Genomic DNA, 18,728 nt, shown 5'->3' with positions numbered 1-18,728 from the left:
GAGGAATCATTTCCATGTGTGGGTGTCATCAGATATTGCTTTGTATTTAGATGGAATTGCTTGTGTACAGAGTATGAATCAGCTCTTGGCATACATACAATTTAAATTATAAGAAATACTTGATTATTTTTTGCTGTTTGTAATAGTAATTCCAAACTAAAGGAAAGTAATTTTTTTGTTTTTAGTCATTCTGAGAATATAGTCTCAGTATTAACTACTACTAGTACACTATATGTGTACTAGTAGACATATAGTGTCTGGTAGGCCAGTAATGGTGATATTACTGAATGAAAGACTTTGTGCCTGAATGCTAATTGACATCCTGTTTTTTCAGTTAGTTTAAGGGTGTTACAGCCTTGTATGGCTCCAGTGTTGAAGATATTAGTGAAAATTTTGAATAAGGTCTATTATGGCCATCTTGAATATTTTCAGCATCTTTTATGAGAGGGCAAGTTCTCACCTAACTTTTCGAATAGAAATAACATTTCTTTATATTTTTATAAGTGGTACATCTCAACATTGTGTTTAGTATCTTGACAGGCAGAAGCTTATGCTTCAACATACTACCAACTAAATGTTGAGAATAAAGTATCAAGATTTCCTAAGACCAGAGATCCTCACCACTGAGAATATGACTTCCTTAACACTTAATGACTTTCTTTAATTTGATAAAGAATGAAATTGATTCTGTATTTTACAACTATATCCAGATTTTTAAATAGAATTTGATGGAATACTTTTCCAATTTAAATGTATTTATAGTTAATAAGAAGTCCATTTATCACTCCTTTTTAAGTTAAAATAGTCAAACTCCCAGATTTCCAGAGTTTGAGTGTGATACACACACATAAGCTTAGTGTCTAAAACAGCGCTAAAAATTTTGATGAGAAACCTCTGAATAACTTCTGGGTCATATTTGAGCCAATATTATCTGTCTGATAAGTTCAATATAGTCGCTGCCCTGTATTTAAATTTGTGGCCAGATTTAGTGGAACTAGAGTAAAAATGGAAATCAACCTAAGGTGTCGCCTTAATGTCAATTATACAGGGGGCTATAAGGTTACTGTTTTTGAAAGATTGCAAAATATCCTTGTGTCAACTATGAAACTGTTATTCTTTTCATTAATCTTATTTTCATTACTTGAAAATCATGATGCAAACATTTGCTTTAAGTTGGTAATTCCAGCTGAAATCTCATAAAATGTTCAACAGATACCAAAAGTTAAACTGTTTTGTTTTGTTTTGTTTTGTTTTAACAAAGTTGGACTACTTCTTAGACACATCAGTTATTTAGTTACCTTGGGTAAGACGCTTAAAATTTCTGACCCTTGATTACCTCCTTTGTAAAACTGACACTATTGGTAACTAAAGGCGATTGTATAGTAATTGACTTGACCTCATTTAATCTTAGCAACTGCCTTGTTAGGTGTGTTACTTCTTTTCACATTTATGGGAAAGACAACTTACTTGCCCAAACTAATGACAGTAGTAAGTGACAGTTACTAGTATCTGAATCCAAGTCCTGTGATTCTGCGTCTATTGCTCTTGCCAGCATTTCATTTTAAACATAAGTATTTTTTCCCTAAAATCACTAGCGCGTAGTATATTATTCTGTAGCATTTAACATGGATTCGTAATGAAAATCTTATGTTCCTATTTTCAGAAAACTTGTAGTAAGTTAGTCTATGTTACTTATTTCAGGCTTTTATCTAAAGTTCTTATTGATTATAGATTTTTATGGGGTTATGGAAAAGGATTATGGTGTAAGCAGTGAGACAGAACAACATTGCTATAGTAATTAACTGAGTGAACTGCTAATTTGGCTCTGGAATGGCTTCCTCAGTGCCTACCTTTGCTTATAGGTACTTTGGAAAACTTGCCACAGCAGTAACAGGTTCTCAGCCATGCTTGGTTTTGTTTGTGGATGGGCTGTCCATTTCAGAAACAGATGAATTGACAGTGAGTGGAGCTCTTTGTACTCATGGGATCAAATAATTGCACCTAGATATTGGATTGCAGATGTCTCTCATCACGTGGTTTAAAGTAACCCCTAAAAAATGTTACTGTGATTCTGGATTGCTGGATATTTTGATAAAGATAAATTTAAAAAGTAGAGCTGTAAACCCCATTAATAAATATTTCTATAAACTTTTTTTAAACACTTTGGGATTTGAGTTACCATGCCATATTTATTTAAAATATGATATTGTTCTTGCTATTCTTCGACAGACCCCTTATCCCTCTGGACAGAATGCAGGTCCAACCACGTTGGTATATCCTCAAGCCCCTCAGACAATGAATTCACAACCTCAAACCCGTTCTCCGGTAAGTAAGCAGAAGCTTGTTCTAGATAATGTTTTCCACCTAAGTTTGTGTTTGTAGCAGCTTGGGTTACTTCGGCTAATATCTTTACTTGATTTTTGAAATTTGTCCCAAGGACAATTTCTTGTTGTTGTTGTTATATTGATTAGCATCGCATATTCAGACCTCTCGCTATAGGAATAATTAAATTTATTAAGAAAAAGAAGAAATGGAATCTTCTTTTACTATTCTGTGGCATGATTTTTTTTTAAATTTCAGTTGCATTCAAGTTTACTTCATTTCAGTTCTTAATTTGTTAGTTGTACTGTTCAAAATTTAAGAGAAGAGAAAGCACAATGATTTTAAAAGTAAATTTTATTAATTAAACTCTCAAATTCCAGTAGTTTGGGAAGTAAGACTTCTGAACTAGATCAGTTCTGTTTGACAGTACCTATGCATGACATACACGAGTGGTGTATTCATTTCTTTAGATGGTAAATAAATTGTCGTACAGATGTAAACGCTGTCATCCTCTTTGCTCATCCTTTACATGGATTGCAATAAGTATTGCAAAGACTGAATTTACTCAAGGTTCATCCTTCTGTTTCACAAAAGCGTACAGTGGCTTCAGCTGTCCATTCCTTAGAACGTCGTTTTCTGCCCTGCATGATTAGTTTTTCCTAGAAGTGCGCTTTACCGCCAAGCTTTGCATCCCGCGTATCTCACATCCCACTCGCAGCACTTTTCTCTCAAACTTTCCATCTGGATATTAGTGGGATCTTCTTTTGGTTCCCCACCCTACTTTTTAAGCCTGGTACAAATGTTTTCATTGCTTCAGCTCTATTCATTTAAACTTTACCATCCATGAATTTAGAAATATTGAAAGTATCTACGAAAATTCCACTTTCGAAATGGGAAGGAGAGCATGGGCCCACCATCTGAGCATCTCTTTCTGCCCACACCTCTGTCTTTCTGCACCCTGTTGCCCTCTTCTGCAGCCCTGTTCTTAGATTGATTCTACCTCCAAATTGAACTCCCATTCTAAAGTGGTGGAGGCCTTTGATTTCAGATTGCCTGTTTGCTTGTCTTTTTTTTTTTTTTTTTTTTTTTCTTTTTGCTGAAATGGTCAACAAGATGTCTGATGCAAGTTTTGTTCTGAGAGTGGTTTGGGAATGTGGACACTTGACTACTTGGAGGGGGCCTGCGATCTCATCAGATTAATTTAGATAGGCCCTGGTTCCAATCATTAAACATGGAACATTATGGTAAGCTCCTACTGCAAAGAATTCTGTAGCCCTTTTTACCCCTAAACCCTCTTTTATAATTACTGGAAAAAAAAAAATGAATTTACATGGTTAGAACTGGCGCAAAACCTGACTGAAGAGCTGCATCTCTAAACCAGTTTTTTTGACAGCCCAGCAGAACAGTGCCAATACATTGCACAGACAACTGGAAGAGGAGGAAGGTTTTGGAACAGACTCCCGTTTACAGGTCCTTGGCTGGAAGAGGCTGGATAAAATACTGCATTGTAAGCAATATAACAAACTGTACTTCTTGCAGGCAGTGGTGCCTCTGGCACTCATTATTTTTGACCACATCCATTTATTGGCTGATGAACAGAAATGCATTGATTGCTCCCTCTCTGAAAGTCTAACCTAGCATGGCAGTTTCTGCCAGGCACAGCGTGGAAAAGAATAACAAATTGGGTGGGTCTTCTCTATCGGGAATTAGACAGGAGTAATTTGGGGTTTAGATTTTTCTTTATTTTAAACTTGAAGAGGGATATCCCTTTCACATAAATTTGATTTTAAAAGATAAATTTCAAGGCTTCTCTTTCCCTTTTTCCAATTTATAATTGAATATTAAGGGGGAAATTGTAGTTGTCAGCCATTTTTCTGTGGTCATAAACTCTTCAGCTACTGTCCTATGCAGTTTTTGCCATCTGCTCTGCTAGTGACCATTACCACCCCATTACTAAAAACCACACACATAACATTCCATTACATACCCCAAAACAAGTGCAAGACTAGCAGACCCCAGACTACTCTTGCTTTTTGTTTTGGGTCCAGTTTTCTTTATTTCTTTTGTGTTGGTGCTGGGAGGGTGAAGTTTGGGATACGAAACTTGGCAGGATTGCATTTTCTTTTTACATCCCAAGTTGCCATAGTCTAGTCTCATCCATCCCACAGCTATCCCAACTGGTGAGGAGAGGTAAGCTGTTGCACTAAGGAAGGGACCTGTCCCATGGCTTTGTAGAGCAGCTAAAGCTTACTCCATTCTATTTCTGCATTAATGGGCCATTGGCAATTGCACAGTTTAGGCTTTTCTGTTCTTCCCTGGACAGCTGCCTTTGCAATCCAACTGGCTTCAAGTGGCCCCCCTCCCTCCTTCAGGTTACCTTTGTGCCTGTATTTCTTCTATTCAGTACTTCTTAGTATCTTAGTTAAATTCATATTGTTGAAAATCTTGTTTAAAAGTAAAAAAATACTGATAAGCTATCTGTTCCATTGTACTGGAACTCTTTAAGCAGTAGTTTATTTTTAAAAAGCCTCCAAAATAGTGAAGCTATTGAATGCTTTATTGCGAGAGGGGGACAGTTTGGCTTTTGCAGTAACCTATAACCATTGGTTATTTTTATACTTTATGGTGCTAAGTGGCAAAGTTACGTCAATGTTATGTTGGCCATGCCCAGTTACCAACTGTGCACAGATGAGTGAGTGAGTGGGTGGATGGATGGGTGGCATTAACATTGTATCCAAGTTCACGGAAGGCTGCTTTCCTTAATATCTACAGTCCTCACCATCTTAAAGACTCCTCTTAAAAAAAAAGGAAGAAAAAAACAAAGAAACGAAAGTTTCTATTTTTCACATGAGCCAGCAGCGACTACAGTTTGTTCTGTTGCTTACAGTTACCCATAGTTTTAAGACTATTGTCATTCCAAATGAAAAACTCAATAGCCAATGGTGACTAGTGCAAAATAGACTAGGGTATTTCCCCACTAACTTAAGTTGTCGTTTTTTTAAATATATGTATAATTTTATAAGGTACTCCTCTTGCTCATAGAAAGTTCTCTTTTGACTGGAACATTCCAAATATAGAAAGTTTCAACTTTTATTTTAGAGCCTTAGAAATGGAACCTTTCTGTGGAACAGTGATAAGACAGGTACTGCTGTACTCAGGTTAATTTTTTAACATGGCCCTTCTCTCCCATTTTCTTCAAAAGTGTCATGAGGAAACATCTCACTTCCACCCCCTACTTTCATACCACATGGGTGGTATTGCCTATTCTTGAAACTTGATGTCCATAGTAGAGGTATGATCTGTTTTCTTTTCGTAATTGGAAAACTGAAAATATAAGACCTCAGTTTCTTTGAAGCGAAAATGTTCTGCAAGAACTATAGCTGCCATTATCATCATTCTGAAAAACTATTTTACAGTTATTAGCAAATATAATGGATGACCTAACACCCCCTAATCATATAGATTATAGGGAGCTCATCAAGTTATGCTGAGTAACTTCAAAATGTGTTAAGGCACTTTACTTCAATAATAGGTGACATTTTAGCTTCTAAGGCGAATTCTTGATAGAGCTATCTTCAACCGTCTCCTACATTGTGGCATGTGCTTCACTATAATTTAAAAAATATTTTTACATGAAATAATGACAGTTGGGAAATAATTCCAAAACTCTTGAAAATACTATTGCAGGTAACTTAAATTCTGAGTATGAACGATTGTTCTTAGTTCATCTTCAGTTCACCTGTAGTAACTACCTATAGTAAGGAAGGCTCTATAGGAAATAAAACCACTGAGGAAATATTTTTTAACTCCTTCAGTGTATTAAAGAAAAACCCTGTCGAATTTTTATTCAAAACTGCTTCCTAAGTATTTTCTTTTCGCTGTTAAAAAGTGCGGTTGACATTTTAATGGTTAATATATTAGTAGCCAGTACATGACAGTATGTACCTGAACATTTTTCTCTGTCCTTTTTAGTAAAATCACATTGGAAGCCCCATTTTGCTCCGATAAAGAATTATTTGACCTTAGAGGTTTAGTATTTAATATTTTATGGGTGAAAAAAGTTTTTTTCCCATTCTAAGTTAGAGAAAGTAAGAGTTGGACTACTTATTATCTGCTTTCCAAGTATTCTGTCATTTACCTGAGAAGTTATGTTTTCTTTTGCATTTATTCTCAGTATCAGATAGCAGTAGGTACATATGTACAGTGTTGTGCTGTTGTGTATAAATAGTAATTGAGAGATTTGCCTTCTTTTATTCTTTTTTTCTTCTTGAGCTTATTACAGTACCACTTTGATTAATCATGTTAGAAAGTGATGTTCTTTACTAGCTATTTGCTTTGATATGCCTGGTATTAAACTTTACTAGTTAATTGCATTTAAACATAATTATTTATATATTTAAATATATATTTATAGGTTATAAATATATATTTAATATAATATAATACATAAATATATAAATAAAATTTTATTCTTTAATCCCAAGAAATAAAGGAAGATACTAAAACTTCCATTTCATGTGTGAGATACCCCATTTAACTTAAGTAAATTTGAAATGAGGCCTGTTACATTTTTTATTTCCTGTCGGACAGTATAATAACCTCCTGGCTATTTCTTGGAACATAAAAGCATTTCTCATTCCCTCCAGCTCTATCAGTTGGAAAAGTACACTTGACTTTCATGTGTTTGTCTTAATATAACCCTTAGTGTTTCAAAATTTCTTTTATTTTAGGGTTGTTTTTTTTTTTTTAAATCTATATATTCCTGTCAGGGAAGCACCCTTACTCATGCTTAACAGCTTAGCTGTTTCTCTCCCAGCTGATAAATGGCAAACTATTCCTGGTAGTGGTGTTAACCTGTTGAATCTTAGTACCTGTCTGTCACTGTCCTGCAGCAAAGCTTTGACTGTTTGTGTTCTTTTTTTTCTTGTGGGTTTTTTTTCTTTTGGCATATTGTGTGACATTTTGGTTTTTGTTGTGGTGTTTCTGACTCTTTGTGCCTTTCCTTTTGTGTTTGTTTTCCCTCCTTTTCTCAGTTTGCAGCGGGGCCTCGACCTGCCCATCATCAGGTACTGTACCCTTGCCCCTTCACTATCACCCTTAACTAATAAGTGGGGGCTTTAGTAGCTGCTCTCTTAGAATGCTGCCATTCCATGGACCCCCTCAAACTGCTCTTGTCAAGAGTCGCTTCAGTCAGATGTAATTCAGTTCTTTTTGTCCTTCACTATTTCATAGCATTTTCTTGGCAATAAACCCATTTACTTCTGTTTATGACACATTTGAAAAATAATTATTACTTTTTTGTCAAAAAAATAATTGCTCTGAATTTAGAGAACCTTGAAACGTTATAGACATCTTAAACCCACGCAGATTTTGTGGATTAAGTTTAAATTAACCTGAAATGGAACAGGCAACATTCTAAGGGTTTTCTATTAACATTCTGATGTAACTTGTATTGATGTGTATAAAATAGCATTAGTATTTCTAAAACCACTAATCTCAGTTACTAACCTAGACTTAATAACAAATCGATTAACAATAATATACATTCATTTGCTACATAGAATTATCTTTATTCTTAAAATACATGGAAATTAAATACCTTATTTTTAATATTTTTAGCCTATTGTTCTTTTAAATGAAGTAATTGTATAAATTAAAATTTCAAAAAATGTATATACCAATGCTAGTTTATTTAGCAGGATTATACCACAAGGGTTGGTTTGAGAGAAAAATAAAAACTTGCAGGTCCCTCCACAAATAGCTTTTTATGGAGTGTTTTGAAGCATTTTCTTTTGCTATAGTAGAAAGAGCCTAGGCTTTAGAATCTGATAGATCTGGGTTCATATTACCAGCTCTACTGTATAACCAGCTGAGTTATGCAGATCTTTTTCTGAGCCACAGTTTCCTCATATGTAAAATGGGGATAAATACCCTCTATGTTAGAGATAAGTTAGCCGACACAAAGTAAGCAGTCCATATGTGGTTGCTTTTTTAATATTGTTATGCAACATATTGCAGTTTGACAAAATGAGAGAAATGTTACCAGTGTTTTACCTGTGGTGTCATATTTAGAATTCCTTTTACTGAGTAAATGAATATTATTTAATTGAAGGATTTCATGGTCTAACAGTGATTTAATACAAGGCTCTATTTCTCAAAATATAATCTTCCCAATTTAGAGGATGTAAAGAGATTCCGAGGTGTTAGACACTTTGCAAGAGAACTCAGAGATGGTTGTATGAAGCGGATGGCAATTCTTTGGATTTGATAAAGAAATAAAACTCGGGTATTTTTTAGTATCAAGAGCTAGTAGTATTATAGTACCTTAAGAGCTTGGACTTTGGCATTAGCTAGGCCTCATTTTGACTCTTCCTAATTAAGTGTATGTTCTTGGGTATGTTATTGTTTTCAGCCTCAGTTTTCTGATTTGTAACATGGGGGAAGTATTAATATCCATCTAAGACTGATGTGAAAAGTAAATGAGATAATGCAAATAAAGTAATTAGCAGAGTTTTGTCACATACTAATAATATTTTAAAAAGATAATCCCTTAGGTAAAAAGATTGATTATAATTTTTTTAAAACTTAGAGGCCATAGAGGCAAGGCTTAAATTTTAGTCAGAAGTCAAGGCAGATACTCCTCACAGAGAAACCTGGGAGATCTCTGCTCAAGAAGCAGAGCAAAAGACTATTGATGCAGAAAAATCATTTTCGAGCTCCTTGCTACAAGGCTCTAAGTATTGCTATAACTTGTGTTCAGTAGCAGTGGTCCTCAGATAGGGATGTTGCGGTGAAGCCTTTAAAAATAGTCAGCTTTGGGAAAATCTGTTTTCTAAGCTTTCTTCTATGAGGCTTGTGATACATTTTGTCTTTCTTCGATTCCAACAACCAAAGAAAACTTTAAGGAATCTTCATAAGAAAAAACTAATTTCAGTCTTGAATTCATTTTTCATGTGTAATGTAACCAAAAAGGTATTGGTAGATTGGTTCTTCATTTAGCTTTAGGATGATGCTTGTGAAATTATGGCATGTTTAAACTATTAAAAAATAGAACTATACATGTGTGTATATTTATTATTTATTCATTAGCAAGAAAAATAATTACTTGCCAACACGAGTTTTTGAAAATGGATTCTTAAGATGCAGGACAAATATAGAGCATTGCTTTTGGATGCAAAAACTTCAGATAACTGGCTGCTTTTTACTATGTCAGTCTTCCTTTTTAAACACCAGTTAAATTTTTTCACTATACCACAGAGAACTAAGTGAAAAGGAAATATATAACCTTGACTCAGGCAGCAGCAATAGTTACCTTAGAGAAATAGAGGAGGAGGGGGGAGGGTCATGAGGATGAGGTGGCACTGCTGAGCAGGAGGTATGGCATTGAGTAGATAGTTAGGAAGAGCTTGCTATTTTGTATGCAGTTTGTTTTGTTTCACTGTGGAATTAGGTATGGGCATTTTGGGTGGGATAATCAGTTATGAAAAACTTCTCTGAAATTGCAGTTTCTTGAGCAACCTTTGTGCTCTAAATGCCAGTAAAATTCCCCCAGTGACAAAAACTAAACAAAATAAATAGCTTCATACATTTCTAGATACCCTCTATGGAGGCGATACTGTTTCCCACTTGAGAACCACTGGCTGCATGCGGTCTTTATTTAAGAGGATAATCTCCTTAGATCTAAAGTCAAGTACAGACCGAAATCCTGAGAGATCCACAGAGAAGGATATGCTCATAATACAAAATAGGACATAGAGACCTACATAATTAAAGCAGTACAGTAAAAAACATTGAGTGGTATACAGAGAATACAATTGTAAGGGGGAAACATCTATGTCCTGGGATATTTTTGGTTTGCTGTGCTTAAGACTTAAAGTTGAATTGAAGGCATAAATGGTTTTTTCATCTGTGATTGCTTGCTTTCTCCAGGAAAAGAATTAAATCAAAGGTTAGAATTAGAATTAGTCTTGAATAGTTAGAATTAGCGAATAGATTTCTCATTTCTCCTTTATTCCATTATTCATCAGTGGCTTCCTTTCTGATCACATAGCCTTTTATGCTTTCATCTTATTTATTTATTTATCTATCTATTTATTTATTTATTTATGCATGTATGTATTTATTTATTTATTTTTTACAAAACAATTGACGCTAGGTGATATTTCCTATGATTGTTGTTTTCGAAGTCCAGTAGTAAATATGTAACTGTTTCTGGAGACTTAATAACAACTTGTCCTATCAATATTGCAAACAAAGTATATTAAGTGTTATTTAGGCCAGCTATTTGGAGATAATTGCTTGTGAAAAGAAAACACCATTATTCAGTTTTGTAATTTAAAACCTATATATTTTTTCTTAGCAAACAAAGACTCATGGACATGGACAATAGACTAGTGTTTACTAGACGGTAGTGTGGGGGGGGCGGGGGAGGAGAGAGATAGTAGATGGAGTAAAAAGGGTCAAATATATGGTGACATTAAAGAATTAAAAAATAAATTAAGTAAAAAAAAAAATAAAGCCTGTATATTTTTTCTTCTTTGTAAAATGAAGTTATCTGATTGAAATGAAGCAAAATTTTGGATAGTAAACATTTTTAGTTTAATAGAACCAATAAACTGTTATATGTTTCTTGTACTTTTATTTAGAAGATCTTATGTGTAGCCAAACAGGTCTCTTTCTGAGTCCCTCAAGTCAGGAATACCATGCTTCAGTTAGCATTATTTCAGCCACATCTTCTTGGTGCTATTAGTTTTTGGCTTTTGCAGGGATTCTTTAGATTAATAAGGATGTTCTGTTCTTTTTGCATTTTATAATGAAGAGAGCTTTGGAATAGAATAATAGTTTTCTTCAAAGGTGAAAGAAGTCCTAAGTAATTTTATATGCAAAAACACCCTGGCTTTCGAACTATGTCAACTATGTTTACTCTGATGTTTGAAAATCCCTAGGTAATTAGAAACTGAGAGAACAGAAGGTACATTCAGAATTAAAAACAAGTCACTTGGTATAATGTAGATTCTGGCTTGTGTTATTAATTTCATGTCTTTGGCCATTGAAATTTATGTAGTTGTGATTTAAAGTTACTTATATTCCTGTTCTTATTCGGCTTCTGGGCTTCACAAGAGAGATCAAGTGTTGGTTATGTACTGTGGCTAAGTAGTCTTTGCATTGTGAGAAAGACCAAGGAATTGATATTTAAAAGTGTTCATAAGAACAAAAGCATTTTGCATTGTTTTGATATATGGATTTAGTTCATCTCATGTTCTGAATAATATGCTACATTCAAAGCAGTTGGATTTAGTGTAAACAAATGATAAGCTCTATAAAACTTAGCAATTTGGCATCAAGGAATATATATTACCTGGTGGCAAGCATTGAAACTGTGCCTGTTTTCCTGTTGCAGTTTGGTTCTTTTTGCAAAAAAGATTTAAAAAAAGAAACAGCTGGCTTATGTTGATTTTCCTTTTTTCTTTTTCCATTATGACCTTAAAAGTTTTCTGTATTTGAAGTTCTGCTGTTAAATTTGAAGTCTTCCTTCCTGGTAGAGTAATATTTGTATTGCTGTAGGCAGTTTCTTACATTCGGAAAGTAAAGTAAATGAATGCTTAAGGCTTACCTCTGGGGCCAGACCTGGCACATCGGAGGTAAATGGATATTACTAGGAAATCAGATCAAGCATCTATGTTGTCTTATGACCAGAACCCTTATATTTTTCAGAGCTTAATGTAAGTCAGTGATGAACGGTTTTATCTAATGTTTTAGTTACAAGGAGTTGTAGGGTTGCAGCAGAGACAATGAAGAAAATACAGGTTGGGTATAGACATAACTGGGACTCAGTCTTAGCTTTACTACAAACTAACTTTGAACCTCAGCTCTCTTATCTTTGAAATAGATAGAATATGCTCATAAGTGATATAATATTGAAGTGTTATAATAACAGCACCTATTTCCTAAGGATGTTGTTAGTATTAAAGTCCCTGCCTGTCACAGTACCTGGCACATAATAAGTTCTTGGTAAGTGTCAGTTTCCTTTAAGCAATGAGACAGCCTGCCTTTCCCCCTTTTTCTAAAGCTATTTTTAACTATGAATGAAGTATTCTATAAGGATGCTCATTTCCCACACTCTACATTATGATCTGATGCAACACTTTTTTTGCCCCTGAGAGAATCCTTAGGGGTTTCTTTCCTCCATTTGACATAATCCTCTAAGGCAGCACTGTCCAATAGAACTTTCTGCGATGATGAAAATGATCCATATTTGTGCTGTCACTACAGTAGCTACTAATCACATGTGGCTATCAAGCATTTGAATTGTGCAATGCAGCTGAAGAACTGATTTTTAAATTAAATATTAATTTTAATTTAAGTAACCAGATATGGCTAGTGGCTTCTATATTGGACAGCTTAGCTCTACAGCTTACATCTCCTAATTCTTAGTGAAACCTAGAATTTAGAATGTAATAATCTTTATTATAAACTGTAAGTCTCAGCAGAATATGTGATCGATACTTGAGTGATACCTCATTATGTGATATTTTACTGCATGTCCCTTTGTAACTTGGTAACTTGTCAGAAAATTATAGCTGTTATTTTTCTTGAGTACTTTAGAATTTTTAAAGATGTTAACCTAAAATATTCTTAATTGCATATTTTACTGTTTATCCCTCTAGGAGGCTGAACTATATACTACAAATTCTAGGGATTTCAAAAGCATATTTTAGATAAGATTTTTGTTGCTTTGCAAATTAATAAGTACTCAGTTTTTTCCCCCACATGTGAAGAACGAATATGATTGAATAGGATTTTTCTATTTCCTGAAAATGAATAGGTAGTTTTCAAAGAATTTATGATTATTATGTAGTTTTTTAGAGATATCTTTGTCTGTTGATGATCTTAGAGAGAGAAGTCATGAGAAATGTTATAATTACCAGAAATGCTTCAGAAAGCATTTATTATTGGCCAGAAGACTGGGTAATGGTGTGATCGCTGCATCTTTAGAACAATCTTCCAAGAGTGATGTTTTCTTTCTGGCTTCTGGTGTTTTTGTGAAAACCAGCAGTTATGAGTACCCTAAGTTCACCCTCTATTTTGGAGCCACCCAAAGTATTGCCTCAAATGAGGGCTGTCACCTTCCTCTGCCATTCTCCTGGCACACTAGTGAACTATTGAAAGATAAAATACTTAAAACAGATTGAAATCAGATTTAGAGATATGTTGTACATGGGTTTTCTCTACCTAACCCTTTTTAACATTTTTATCAGTGACTTGGATTGATAATATACCTATCAACATTTGCTGAGTAATTTTGACATTGCTTGATATTCTCACAATCCAAAAAAAAAAAAAAGTACAATCTGAAATGATGGGTTGAAACTATAACTTTTATAGCACTTACTAGCTGTAGCGTACCACTCTAAACACTTTACATATGTATTAACTTAGTCTCACAATAAACCTTCTAACCAGATAATTTTCAAAGGAACAAAATTTGCAAGATTCCTTATATGAGCTTCAAAACACAGCTGTAAGAGTACACACAGAAGTGAAGAGCATGACTTAACTGCCAGGTTATGTATGAAGAAGATTTATGAGTCTTAAATGATTGTAATTCAGTACCAATCAGTAGTAAAATATGATTGACAAAAGAGCTCTGATTCTTAGTTTCATTAATGGAAATATAGTTGACCAGAATAAGAGAGAGATATTGTTCTTTCATTCGGCAACAGATATTTATTGAATGAAGGCCCTGTACATTCTGGGCAGACCCCATCCTGGATATTTATGTTTGGTTCTCTAGCGAGACTTTGAGCAGTGGAAGCAGATTGAGAGAAAAGAGTAAGTAAGCTAGTTAAAGAATTCAAAATCTTGGTTGGAGGGACAACGGGCAAAGGGTGACGATTGGCTTGGAACAAAAAAATAGACAGTAGTGTGCAAGTTGGCAGTGACGGAAGTCTTCGGATAACATAGACATTTGTCACTTATGAAGAAGGATTTGACTTCGATGTGATTTTAGATATAGACATTGGACTGGAGGGTAGGTGACACAGAGAGAAAAATTTTGAGCCAGTAGAAGAGAAAGACATTTTCAGTGTCAGAACTCCATTTAATGATGAAATGGAACTATGTCTTGAGTTGTTTAAGTTTTGTTACCCAAGAGCATGTCATATAAGAGATTCAAACTTTAGATATATGGTTAATATAAACGGCATGCATTGCCCTTCTATCCAGAAGAGTTTGATTCTTTTAATGATTCTTCATCACTCAGTGGAGAGGAAAAGAGATTCAGAAGCATTGCAAGCATCGCAAGCATTTTGGGGAAGCCCATTCAAATTCACATCCTTTTCAGTTAACTGTGGTTTGCTGCCTTGCCAACCTATGGAATCTTATTTTCCTGTACTGGTATTTTAAGTGGCGGTGGGTGTGGGGTGGATGGGTTGGTGGGGGCAAGCTCCAGATAGCATGTCCTTGTAAAAATCTTCATGAATGTTGTCCCCAGGTTATAAAAGCATTTGAAAGTTTCGGTTACTTTAAGGGAGATAGAGAATTGGAGTCTTATACATAGAATAATTTTGCTTTCCTAAATAATAAACATATTTTGTGAAGTAACTGGTGTAGCAATTTTCTTACCAGGGATCAATTATGATGTAAGGATGTACCACTCTTTAGTGTAGTTGGATAGAGGTCTTGTCACATCCTTTCAGCCTTTGAAACAGTTCCTTCTGGCTGACTACACTTGTTTGAAAATACGAAAGGTGTTCCATTACATGAGAGATAGAGTGTATAAAAATTAGAAGTATAGACGTAGAACCTTACTATGTTTAAATTACACATGAAGGGCCTTCAGCAAGTTACTTAATCTCCCTGTCGCTCGATTTCCCCATCTATCTCATGGCGATGTTAATAATAGTACCTACTTTAGAGATTTGTTGTGAGGCTAAGTTAATACATGTGAAGTGTTTAGAGTAGTACCTGGAAACTAGCAAGTGCTATATAAATCTTCACCATTGTTATTTAATGTGCCTATATGAATACATTTTTCTATTTAGCTTCAAAGCTGAAATCTTAGTTTATAAAAAAAATTATTGTATGTCCACATAATCACAGATTTTGTGTTTTACTGGTTCGGCTGTATGTTAATATTAGGAGTATCATTGAAACACTTGTTTCTCTTTAAAACCTGCTGAAGAAAAGTCATATACTATTCAGAAACCTCCTTGAATAAGTTGAAACCTGTTATTTTAAACAGGCTTGTTAAAAATGCCAGCAGAGCTTTGGAAAATAGTGGTAAGAAAAGTACTCACATATATTAAACTATTAAAATTGTGTGAAAACTTTGCCCATATCTATTTTTCTTGCTCTGCATAAGTTAATGGGCAGATTTCCTCTCTCTTTCCCACTATAAACCCATGTTTTCAGGCTAATAAGTACTTTGAAAAATTCGATGATAATATAACCACAGAGGAATATCACCTCTATCTATTTGACACTCTCCTTGTCTTGGCTGCCCTCTAGAGTTGATGGAAAAGGATCTTAAAAGATTAATCTTTTTATCTACTGTGTCTAACATTTAGTCATTAATGCTCAGTAGGTTGAGCAGATGAATGACTCTCTTCTCCTTGAGGCTTTTAATGGTCTAATGTATTAACTAAGTTATAAAAATGCTGAAGTTCATACCTGAAGTGTGTTTGCAACTCACATACATTGGTAAATAATAGATTCTGTCTACTGTGTAATTAAGAGAAGTGAAGTTTAGTATGAAAAGTTTATTAGTTCAGTGTTCCTGGTTGCAGTGGACAGAAATTCTTGTTTGTGTCATCAAAACTGTGTCAGTGGGGATAACAAGAAGTCTATTGCTGTCCTGTGGCCCAGCCCAGGTTTCTGTTACCAGCTTTGCCATTAGTACTTTCTTTTCATCTCCATCAGCCACTCTCTGTGGACTTCTCCATCTGGTTCCCTGTTCACTCCATTTTCCTACTATACCTTACTGTCCATTGTTTCTCTGTGACTTAACCTCTCTAGGGCTTTTTTTTTTTTTTTTTTTTTTTTGGCCCTAGGATATGAGGGCCGAATGGGGATGAACCTTGGGCACTGGATCCCAATTTTTCCAAGTCAGCACAAGATCAAAAGTTATTTCTACCACCTGTGGGTAGCTTAATGCTTAAGAATAGGGACAGGATTGGACCTGAGTGGGCCCAAAGGTCAGAGGTCAACTTGCCTTTATTTGGACCAGTAGCAACACTTAGGTCTGGAATTGTGAGGCAACTGAGGAGATTTTGGAGCTAGAGCACATAGTTAGACCATTATTATATTTACCTATTTTAAAGCTAGATGTGGCCTCTTATATGCCTGGTTAGTGGAAAAGAGCGGTTTCTGCCATGAAGAGTTTGATGTGTGTTGCAAACTTTGAAATGACAAATAGCACTTTTATTATTAACTCTTATCTCCATTCAGGATGGAGACTGGATCATAGAGAAGCTAAATAACTAATCACATAATGGCCATCCATGAAAGCCAAGAATAGGAATCAGTCCCAACTGTTCTTGTGCCATTAAGCAGGCTTTTCCTTTCAAGCTGTTATGACTGTGGCTACTAGTAGAATATTTTTGCCACTAGGTTTATTTATTTTTTATTTAAATGTGATTTGATTCATCAATTCCATGTGTTCTTGAATTCTCAAGTGGAGAATTATCATTCTGATTTCCTAATCTTCCTTTTCTTATTGTTAATAAATAGAAAGGTATTTTTGTTGAGCTGCATGCTGTATCCTCCCCCTTCCTACTGATCTATAAGCTTTTCCATTGGCTTTCTTTCTGTTTCCTGCTGCTTTCTTGCTTCATAATTGAAGGGAGGATTCAGACCCATCCAGGTAACAAACTACTGGTTCTGCATGGCCTCTTTATTATTCTATCCAATTATTATTATTATTATTATTATTATTATTATTATTATTATTATTACAGTGAGATTGATTGTTTGCCACTGAATTCATGGTGGGGATTTAAATATTAGTGTATTGTTTCAAGGCTTTTAAGCCTGCAGTGAGAACCATAAGTGACCACAAGTACTGGTTGCTATTTGTGAGATTTGACCTCTGCTCGCTCCAGACTATCCATAAGCTTGTCTGGCTCTTACATTTTTATTGCAAACTATTTGAGAAAGCAAAATTCAGTTCATTTTAGTATGGGGTTGCCACTTTTTTGAAAAGGAAGGTTTTTCCCATAATGCGACAATTAGCATGTGACAACCCGACAGGTAGTTTTAATTTAACTTGACCCTGATAGACTGAGATGAAAATTTTTATGTCCAGAGAGATTTCTTATTCTTCTAAATATTTTGTAAATGACTTAAATGGTAGTTTTTTAGGGAACTACTTTTAACTTTTAATAAGTTGGTAATGAGCTGCCCACTCTTCATGAAAGAATCAATGCCTTTATATAACAGAGCAACTTTTAGAAAGACACCAGCCACCCCTTTTGTTATATTTTCTCACACATTTTAATATTAATAATTATAGTATGGAATTTTTAGGTTAAATTAGCTGAGACTTTATTTTAAAAGTGAGACTACCCTCCTGTTTTCAAATGTGTGACAACATTAATCAAGACTTAATGTGTGTGACTAGCACAGGATATTTTTTGCGAACCCAGCCATAGGTAATTTAGTCTCTTTTCATGTACATTGTATTTCTAATTCAAGTTGATAAGATTTTTATTAGAGGAAAAAGGGAAAAAGTTCAAGACAGTAAAATTTACTTATTTCCCTCTATAAAAAAATAAATAAATATTTTTTCTCCCTTCCCCAGTTTTTCCAGAGGCCTCAAATACAGCCTCCTAGAGCTACCATCCCGAACAGCAGTCCTTCTATTCGTCCTGGTGCACAGACACCCACTGCAGTGTATCAGGCCAATCAGCACATCATGATGGTTAACCATCTTACCATGCCGTACCCAGTACCCCAGGGTCCTCAGTACTGTATACCACAGGTAAAGTATCTCTCAGGTCCTTGTGGTCCAGCACCAGAGTGGGGATTAACCAGGTTCTCATTAGAGGGAGCAGAGAGGGTGGATGATGGCATTGGTTTTTAGTGATGTCTGAACTTTCTGGTTGATTATAAGTCTAGCCATTTTGTCATTTTCCATAAGATATAGTTCAACATCTCTCTACTTAAAACTTTCTAAGATGATAAGAAATTGTTTTTATCTCCTTGCTTTCCTCCCATCCCTTTCTACAAGCAGCTACTCTAAATTAGACTCAGTAATTAAGCCATTCCTGTGATTTCATTCAATGTCACTGAAAGTTACCAATCTGAAATGATTTTACAATGAGCTAATGTCTGCCTGTATGCTGATTTGCCGTGTGGCTTTACCTAAGGCACATCTTCTGTTCATCCTCATTGCATCTTGATGGCAA

At 34.9% G+C, this 18,728-nt stretch overlaps 1 protein-coding gene across 28 annotated transcripts in view; it reads left to right on the top strand.

Moving 5' to 3' along the window:
* EIF4G3 (eukaryotic translation initiation factor 4 gamma 3) overlaps window positions 1-18,728 on the top strand; it is a 274,286-nt gene that overhangs the window by 128,560 nt on the left and 126,998 nt on the right. For 11 of the 28 annotated variants that reach the window (XM_039854710.1, XM_039854730.1, XM_039854722.1 and 8 more), the window contains 4 exons: window positions 2,230-2,325; window positions 3,716-3,829; window positions 7,356-7,388; window positions 18,122-18,301. In XM_039854710.1, the coding sequence (XP_039710644.1) occupies window positions 2,296-2,325; window positions 3,716-3,829; window positions 7,356-7,388; window positions 18,122-18,301 (357 nt within the window). In that variant the 5' untranslated portion in view covers window positions 2,230-2,295. Of the gene's footprint in view, window positions 1-2,229; window positions 2,326-3,703; window positions 3,830-5,595; window positions 5,615-7,355; window positions 7,389-18,121; window positions 18,302-18,728 lie in introns of those variants that run through there. The other 17 variants (XM_039854734.1, XM_039854728.1, XM_039854732.1 and 14 more) reach the window with 6 other exon arrangements.

Source organism: Pteropus medius, unplaced genomic scaffold (assembly GCF_902729225.1).
Source record: "Pteropus medius unplaced genomic scaffold, Ma_sr-lr_union100, whole genome shotgun sequence".
NCBI lineage: Eukaryota > Metazoa > Chordata > Mammalia > Chiroptera > Pteropodidae > Pteropus > Pteropus medius.
The sequence above is the reverse complement of the archived record's forward strand: the minus strand, read 5'-3'. Positions and strand labels throughout refer to the sequence as shown.